The 8,653-nt window shown below is 36.9% G+C and overlaps 2 protein-coding genes across 4 annotated transcripts; one reads left to right on the top strand and one right to left on the bottom strand.

The window, feature by feature from the left end:
• Positions 1–1,272: 1,272 nt before the first annotated feature.
• LOC113296701 (isoaspartyl peptidase/L-asparaginase 1-like) lies at positions 1,273–2,944 on the top strand. Its single transcript, XM_026545019.1, has 4 exons — positions 1,273–1,514; positions 1,632–1,865; positions 2,029–2,115; positions 2,201–2,944. The coding sequence occupies exons 1-4, from the start codon at positions 1,353–1,355 to the stop codon at positions 2,687–2,689; spliced, it is 972 nt and encodes a 323-aa protein (XP_026400804.1). The 5' UTR covers positions 1,273–1,352; the 3' UTR covers positions 2,690–2,944.
• A 227-nt stretch (positions 2,945–3,171) lies between these two features.
• On the bottom strand, positions 3,172–7,750 carry LOC113296700. 3 transcript variants are annotated; one of them, XM_026545015.1, is made up of 7 exons: positions 7,329–7,750; positions 6,879–7,222; positions 5,732–5,920; positions 5,058–5,150; positions 4,281–4,339; positions 3,621–3,714; positions 3,172–3,507 (listed from the first exon to the last, which is right to left on the bottom strand). In XM_026545015.1, the coding sequence occupies exons 1-7, from the start codon at positions 7,636–7,638 to the stop codon at positions 3,286–3,288; spliced, it is 1,311 nt and encodes a 436-aa protein (XP_026400800.1). In that variant the 5' UTR covers positions 7,639–7,750; the 3' UTR covers positions 3,172–3,285. The 3 variants fall into 3 exon arrangements, with proteins under 3 accessions (XP_026400800.1, XP_026400803.1, XP_026400802.1); XM_026545018.1 differs by having other exon boundaries at positions 5,768–5,920; XM_026545017.1 differs by having other exon boundaries at positions 6,879–7,216.
• Positions 7,751–8,653: the final 903 nt, after the last annotated feature.

Genomic DNA, 8,653 nt, shown 5'->3' with positions numbered 1-8,653 from the left:
TTAACGACTCTAGATGACCTAAAAGATGGAGTCGTCATCTTTTTCAAACTAGATTAACGATTTTTCATAACTGAAGATTGGAGTCGTCAATTGTTTCAAACTTGGTTGACGATTTCTCATAACCTGCACATTGGAGTCGTTTATTTGGGTGCTAAGTCACTGGCGACTCAACAGAGTCGTTAGTTAATTATACTCTCGACCTAACGACCCTCCCACTGAGCTGTTGCATATTGACCATGAATCGACCACTTGGAGCATCATTCATGCGATTTTAAGGGTATTGGAAGTTTACCTAATTGTTTTGAGCTCCGGGTTCCTCGTATGGAGAATTGGTTCCTTCATTTTTGACCAATGAGATCTTCATTTCCACCATTATTCAAGGCTTCCTCTATTAACATCTCTTCATCAAAGATCCAATCCATAGGATTAGTTGAGACAATCTCACCATCAACACAATCATGTATGTTCTTTGAATCTTCACCTACATCATTTCCTCCACTAGAATCACCCATTTCAAATAACCTTAAATTTTCCCCCAAAACTCACTTTCTTCCTCTCTCCAACACAAAAACACAAAATTTCTGTTATCAAAATTTAATCCTTAAAACTGATTTTAATCTAACTAAATTAATTACCAATTAGTTAACTTAATTACTAATTACCACTAATTATTAGGGTAGTTTAGCCATTTAAAATAATGGGGATAAGGGATAACCCCTAGTTACTATTTCATGACCTTTTTTGTCCTGTAACTAGGAGCCCCCAATTATTTTGCAGGGCCCCCAATTAAGCGTTTCAATGATGGTCATATGACCCAAACTCTAATTAAAATTTCGTCCTGAACGAAACGCAATTCTGGTAATTTTTTTACGACCCAAAGTCAAAATATTTCTTTATTTTAAATAAGAGTAAATTTCACAAAAATAAAAATATTATTGCAGTAGACTCTCGGAAGAATGTATGATGTGTGGGAGAAGGCTCCACAGGGAGTCCATACCATCATAACCACTCAGCTAGTGGGGTCGAATCTTGGTGCCAACAGCAGCAACACCTATTAAAAAAATACCAATTGGGACTTGTGATCACCACACCACACCCCATCTTCTAGGTTGGTGTTAGTCACCATCAAAGCTGGTTTGGACTTGGAAGACTTGGAATTTGGAGTGCAGACAAATTAGAGATGTCATGTCACGGACAAGATATGACATACAAGTGGTCCAGTAGTGCAACAACTAAATAAATTTCTGTCATTTCCCAGAAGAAGACTGACTATCACATTACATAGGATTCTGCTCCGCTTCTTTGTGCTATAAATGCAAAGAGGGAGTAGTTGGATTTAGAGTGTTCTAGTGATGGGTTGGGCGATCGCACTCCATGGAGGTGCTGGACCTATCCCAAACAGTCTTCCTAAAGAGCGCAGAGAACCACGAGAAGCAGCACTTCGTCACTGTCTAGCTATTGGTGTCGAAGCTCTCAAGGCCAATTTACCAGCCTTGGATGTTGTTGAACTTGTGGTAATTTCATCTTATTTCTCCTTTTTTTTTCTTTTCTTTTTTTAAATTAAATTAGAGGAAAATCATCAATTTTTTCATTGCTGCTTTCTGTTTCTTGATCGGTTCTGCTTGATACAGGTGCGTGAACTTGAAAACAATCCCTTTTTCAATGCGGGTAAAGGATCGGTTTTGACTGCCAATGGAACAGTTGAAATGGAAGCTTCCATAATGGATGGTAGAACAAAAGCCTGTGGAGCTGTTTCTGGCTTGTCCACCGTTGTGAATGCTGTGTCTCTTGCGAGACTCGTCATGGAGAAAACTCCTCATGTTTATCTTGGATTTGATGGCGCAGAGGCTTTTGCAAGAGAACAAGTGAGTGGAACAATCTGTACTGTCAAATTTTCTGCACTTTCTGCATCTAAATTACTTGTTGAATTGTCAAGCTTCGGACTGATTATTGTAGCTGCAATGAATTCTCTGAAACTGCAGTAATATGTACAAATGTCTAGTTATTAAACACTCTCTTTTACTGCAGGGTGTTGAAACTGTAGATGCAAGTCAGTTTGTTACTCCAGAGAATATTGAAAGGTTAAAGCTAGCAAAAGAAGCTGACAGAGTTCAGGTAGTTTCGTATGAAGTCATTCGTGATGGAAATCGTCTTATGATTAGTTTTGCACTTTTCTAAGTGTGCTATATATAAATTGCAGGTCGATTATACACCAGCAGTTCAGAAAGAAATTCTAGTAGAAACGCACACAGCTGATGGAGATAGTCAAATTGGGACTGTTGGATGTGTTGCAGTTGATAGCAGTGGGAACTTGGCCTCCGCAACTTCAACTGGAGGATTGGTGAACAAAATGGTAGGAAGGATTGGAGACACGCCTGTCATAGGTGCAGGAACTTATGCGAATTCTCTCTGTGCGGTGTCTGCTACGGGAGTAGGTGAAGCCATTATCAAAGCTACAGTTGCTCGAGATGTAGCTGCGCTTATGGAGTACAAAGGTCTATCTCTCGAAGAAGCTGCAAAATATGTGATCCATGAGAGTGTTCCTGAAGGTAATGCAGGCCTTGTTGCTGTTTCTGCCAAAGGAGAAGTAGCCATGGAGTTTAACACGTTTGGGATGTTTAGGGCTTGTGCAACTGAGGATGGGTATTCTGAAATCGCAATATGGCCTTCTTCATCTGTGCAAGAGTGATGTATTGTGATCAAGTGCTTCATATGAATCTTGGCAGAACTGATTCACTAATAATTGATGTATGAACGTGCATTATATGAAAAAATCTTAGGAAAACCAGCATGCATCCTGAGAAATTTACCCTTTTTGTTTCAGCCATTTTGCTTTTTCGCAATATCAGCAATGCTGAAGTTTTCTGCACTGTATGCTACTCCAATTCTTAAGAGAAGCAGCTTTGATATGGGGTTAACTATCCATATCAATTTTTCTAAAGAAGCATTTTCCTTTGAAATGGACAAAAAAAACATCTTCAAGAGCCCAGGAAGCATTACCAGACAGAGTTTGGCCAAACGGAAAACAAAATGGCCAATTGGAGCATCTTTAAAGATGCACAATATTTGTTTTTGCCTTCTTGCTTGGGACTTGAGTATTTCATACCAAAAGCTGGCTTCAGTTTCAACTTCAAGCTGTTCACATGAACCAGAGGAGAGACATGACGATTATTTGATCGAGAGAATGAACTTTTTTTTTAATATCACTCAATATCAACTACTGAATTCTGAACGATCCACAATAGTAATCAAAAAAAAAATGAACAGTGTGTATAGTAGCCAACTTTACAATGAAACAGCTTTTCTTAGAGCTAATAGGAACACAATAAAAAGTGGAGCGAGAAGAAATATGACGTATGGAATAGTTTGTCTGAGCGCAATGTTATCTTCTTCTTCATCGGCTGCTCTAGCAGACCCAGTTTTTTCTTCTACAAAAGCGTCAAAGTAATTTTGATAACCTAAATTTATGGGGAGGGATGTGCTCTTAAACTTGATCATTTCCATGGCCTGCGATTAACAAAGGTGTTGTTGTCATCAGTGTGTATTTTTCTGAAAGCTTAAAAGAACAAGGTGTAGATGAAAATATGAGTCTAGCTGCAGACTAGGATAGTTAGATGTACCTCGAAGCCGAAGTTTAGTTGCTTGGCTTTCTTTCTTACGTCAACAGTTGGATGAGACTGCAGTTTCTCGTACATAACTCGAGCCTCAGCTGACCTGTTATTGTCTCCACAAATGCAATAAAAATAATTACAATAGCAATGGATACGCTAGAGGTCTTCATGTTCAAGAGTCACAATATATCAAGAGGATGTAACAGAGCTGTATGTCATTTCATTGATTTTACTTTAGATGCATGCACATTGGTGTGTGCATGCTACAAGCACAACTACTAGTTGTTTACTACACAAGGGTAAAAAAAAGAATTCCTGAAAGAATAACAGGTCTGGGAGTTTGGTAGGATGTCTCTAGCCTACAAGATTTTAAAATTCTACAACATTAGAGTAGTTAAAAATGGCTTCCAATCTTTTAACATGCTATTTCTAATGCCCAACTTTATACACGCTAACTGGAAGTTTACACCTGAGTTCCTGCTTCCCTTCCCTTTCATGCCACAAAATTCAGTCGTTCTTTACATCTAGAAATAACTCAACTGAAATTTTGTTCATCAACTACCATTTCATAGATGTTACACCTGAGTCCTCGACCACATACCATCCTTGTTCATCGTAGAATTCCACCAAAGACGAAGGAAACCTTTAAAATCAAACGTGTTACCATACCTGTTAAGTGAATCTTGACAAATAGACCACTGCAAAGCAGCTCGCCCATGAAGCTCATTCTGCAAATAAATACTGTAGAAGATTAAGAAATGTACATCAGAAAACTGATAATATTCAAATTCAAGAACTAGACACAAAAAGTATTATCCCAGCACTAAGGCTATGAAGAATGACACTAACAGCGTAGTTTCCATTTATCCGTTCAAGATACCTCCTGGTCATGTTTTTTTCTTTTGATTATCTAAGTTTCTCCTGATAATTGATACTTCTCTCCCTTCGTGTGGTCAAGTGACTTTTTGAACTGGAGAGAAACCAATTTCTTATCTTTATTGGTGAACCCTAAGTAGTGGACAAGAACAAATATGCAAATTCGAACTGTTCTCATTCTGCAAGAATAAACATAGAAGTCAAGGAAATAAGTTGTGTACACTATTGGTAGTTTCTTAGTACTGTGTGGCTGTGTGCTGTATGTATGTATGTATGTATGTATGTATGCAGAACACTTTGCAGAGTCTGTAACTCCCAGAAAGTAACATAAGAACTTTGTAAGGCAAAATTAAGAAAATCATACCACCATGCAGACTCTACTTAACCCATTGTATTGGTGGCAATACTTAAATCTCTACATGCTTAGGCATTATTACTAAACTTTAACGGAAAGTCCTAATTTCATACACAAAACTGTATATTACTGGGAAACTTATAAGCTGCGCTAACGTAATCTACCTAATCAAAGCGGCACTACACCCATACTTTTCATATACAGAAACAAATTACCTGAAAGGCCATATCTTTCATTACTTTTTCATAATAGGGTAATGCTTGCTGAAGTTTTCCCTTGTCCATCAAAGTGTCACCTTCTTTCAAAGTCTACAATTGCGAACATTTGAAAGTTAGTCACAGTGATGATAGATATTAACAAATAACCATAAAAAGCAAAGTTAAAAACAAATGTTCACTGTCACGTAGTTTTAAATCATACTGCTGAATTACAACATTTATCTGCATACAGTGGCAAGATACTCGAGAAGTGACACTTTAGTTGTATCTTGGGTGTTTAAAGAGATTTAAAGATCGCAAACACGAATTATATACAAAGAACTCGTGGAGTTAGGAATATGGAAACCAGAGAAAATGAATTCTTAATTATCAACTGTTGTTCCTTTATCTTACGAGAAAGGATTTGCAGAAGCAAAAGACAAGCAAAAAAGTTAACGACTATAGAATACAACTGAAAAATGTTGCTCAGCAGCAGAACTATTTCCACGAATAACAGATGTGATTTGCTAATGTAGCACTGAATATAATGTACTTCTTCGACTTTCGTTAGTTTTGTATTAAACATCTTATCAGCTATAGCAAACGTGTAAGTCAGACATAAAAAGATACTCGACATAAGCAACCATATGACAAAAATAAAATAACTAAATAAGTTAAAAGCAAGTGGTTACTGATTTTTTTTTCTTTTTTTTGCATTCAAAAAAAACCTTTTCGCATTCAGACTTTAGCTTGGGATCGACAATTAAGCCCGCCATACTCTTGTAATTTGCGACAAGTTTTTTAGTGCGCGCGTCTTTTGCAGCTTTATCTCTTGATGCTTCCTGAATCCCTCCTGGTTGAATGACTTTTCCACCACCATACTGAACACAATGAAGGTAGGTTGGAGCGAATATGTCAAATAGAATATCAAAATGAGATTGCTAACATCCTTCGAAAGTATGAAATGAAAATCTAATGTATTACCAAAAAACAGGTTAACAGAATAGGAAAACTGGTATAGATTAACCAAGGATACAAAAACCAATTACCACATACTGAAAGCATGGTCAAGGTTAACAGTATGACCGAACTTTAAAAAAACTTCCTTCTGATAGCTAGTGAAGCTCAGGACGCCCTATTGAAAGCAATTGAGGGTCGGATTATGTAGTCAACTCTGATCCAAAATTCGTCCGATAAAATGAAATGCAATTCTATCATTAGGTAGCAACCTGTTGATGATAGGCAATCTGAAGGAATCCTCCAAGGACAGAGCATCAACAGAAGACAACTTCAAGAACCCGTGGAAGATCAGAAGAATAACAACAAGTAGAAGACCTTGACCAGAAAGAGCGCAATGCTAATTATGCAATCGTCATCTCCCATGGTAATTTTCAGACTGGATTTCTGAAGCAGCACTATTATCTAAGATGGCGGCTTACCAACTTAGGAATGGTGATCTTATTTGGTAGGCTCAACTACAGAAGGATTGTCAATGATTGGGTAAGCCAATGGTGATGTCATCTTGGAAAGTGAAACTTAATAAGTTTTTGCTGCCACATTATGAGCAATACATGTTTCACATACATCAGTACTGTTCTCAAGGAAACAAGTTTCTTTCTGAATGTATGTCATACTTTTCTAGGCTTGCTGACTGCAACAGCTTGAACAAACCAGTAAATGCATGAACGACGTAGCATAAAACAAGTGTGTTCATATCATCTATCTATCTATTCAAATGACTACAAGATATCACTCAAAAGACAAGGAATATAACTAAACAGAATCAAGTGAAATTCACTAAGCCCTTTGGCAGATATACATATAGAAATTTAAAGTTACCGTTTTCGATATGTTACTAGGCCTTGGAAAGACTCCCCAAGTCGAAACCGTAGGTTTATACACATCAGAATCATCTTGTTCTTCCTCAGTCAACTCTGGTTTTAATGGTGTTTTAGGTGCAAACTTGCTGATATCCCCAGCAATGAATTCCACCTCAGGTAAATCACCATCCGAATAAGAGTCCGTCATAGGAACCAGACCAGCTGGTAACCCTCTGGTCTGCTTCTTATCAGAAAAACTGAGACCAACAAAATCAATGCTAGGAATCCTGGATACTCCTTTCTTACTCAACTTTTCCTCAGGATACTCATCTCCTGAACTTTCCCCAATTGCATTCCCTGATCCTAGATGCAAATTGTACAGTCAATAACAATAGGGGGATTTTGCAATGTTTCAGAACCCTAATTCTCATCAAATAATCAATTTTTTGTACCTTTTAACAATAAATACCTGAACTTTCCTCCTTGTCTGGAACAATGATGCTACTGCTGCTATCAATAGTTTTAGTCTTCTTGTACTTTTTAGCTTTCTCCATTGCAAGTCTAACTGCAAGAGGAATTTCTTTCTTTCCACTATTGATATTATCAGAAGATTTGGGTTCAGATGAATCATTGTTAGAATCACTTGAAGAAGCTAAAAATTTTAGGTTTCTTAAGTTTTTGGATTTTGATGATATAAAAATGCTACTTTTACAAAATGAAGATACTCCTCCATTAGTGTGGGAGATGGAAATGAATGAGGGTTGAGTAATTAAAGCCATTTAGAAGCAAATTAAGGTACGAAAATGGGGTTTGATGAGAGATGGAGGATGGAGTTCATGGTGGCTTGAAACTGTGATTTGTTTTCTGCAACACTGAGGTGAGAGTGAGATAAGGAAATGTCATACTCCCTCCGTCCCACTCCTAAGTGACCTATTTGAAATTTGCACAATTTTTAAGGCAAACAAGGAAAATAGTATTTTTAATCATTTTTTACAATTATACCCTTATGAATAATAACTAGTGAAATTTAAAAATGGTTTATCTCTCAAAATACTCCACGGATGTTCGCAAATTTCATACAATTGAAAAGCATTTTAAAACACCTACGTAACGAATATAAACATGCCTATCAAATTATACATATTTCATATATTATTTATAATTAACTAAAAGGATAATTCCGGAATATCTCATTGTTTAGTGATATAGGTCACTTATCATTGGGACAAAATCTAAAATCAAATAGGTCACTTAGGAGTGGGACGGAGGGAGTATATCTTTTCTTTTCTTCTGTTTTTCTGAAACCATAAAAAAGAAATCGGTTTGGAAGGTGTTTGGATACTAAGACCCAAAAACAAAAGTGGATCTGAGTAGTCAAAAGTAAAAACAATTGGCTTTATAAAAATTTAATTTTTTGGCTTCTGATTCAGGAAGTCAACTTATGACTTTCTTGCTTCTTGAAATCAAGAGCGAACTTCTAGAATGATATCATAATTCGTTGGTGGGAGTCAACATATGTGGAACCGGGAGATTTATAGTGGATAATTTCCAATCTTCCTAAGGTATAGTGGGTTTTTAGTTTTCTGTGATGCGGCACAAAAAATAGCCAGATGTTTTTGTTTCGTTTTTTTTTTTCAACAAGAAAGTAGACGCTTTTAGTGGTGACTTAAATAATAAAATCAAATTACTCTTCGATGAGAGTCTTTAGCAAACTAGGGAAATCCCCAGACCAGGACTGTTCATTCTACTTGTCTTAGTTTCTTTCGCTGGACAATTTGCAACCTTATTTGGCTC

The sequence above is a fragment of the Papaver somniferum genome, chromosome 7 (assembly GCF_003573695.1).
Source record: "Papaver somniferum cultivar HN1 chromosome 7, ASM357369v1, whole genome shotgun sequence".
Lineage (NCBI taxonomy): Eukaryota > Viridiplantae > Streptophyta > Magnoliopsida > Ranunculales > Papaveraceae > Papaver > Papaver somniferum.
This window is presented reverse-complemented; position numbering and strand designations above follow the sequence as displayed.

Excerpts from the sequence above, each read along its gene's own strand:
- LOC113296701 (XM_026545019.1), top strand. The coding sequence starts at position 1,353 with ATGGGTTGGGCGATCGCACTCCATGGAGGTGCTGGACCTATCCCAAAC. Across the intron at positions 1,866-2,028 it reads AGGCTTTTGCAAGAGAACAA|GGTGTTGAAACTGTAGATGC; the intron begins GTGAGTGGAACA and ends CTTTTACTGCAG. Across the intron at positions 2,116-2,200 it reads AAGAAGCTGACAGAGTTCAG|GTCGATTATACACCAGCAGT; the intron begins GTAGTTTCGTAT and ends TATAAATTGCAG.
- LOC113296700 (XM_026545015.1), bottom strand. The coding sequence starts at position 7,638 with ATGGCTTTAATTACTCAACCCTCATTCATTTCCATCTCCCACACTAAT. Across the intron at positions 5,151-5,731 it reads AAAAAAAGAAAAAAAAATCA|ACTTTGAAAGAAGGTGACAC; the intron begins GTAACCACTTGC and ends TCGCAATTGTAG. Across the intron at positions 4,340-5,057 it reads TGAAAGATATGGCCTTTCAG|AATGAGCTTCATGGGCGAGC; the intron begins GTAATTTGTTTC and ends ATTTATTTGCAG.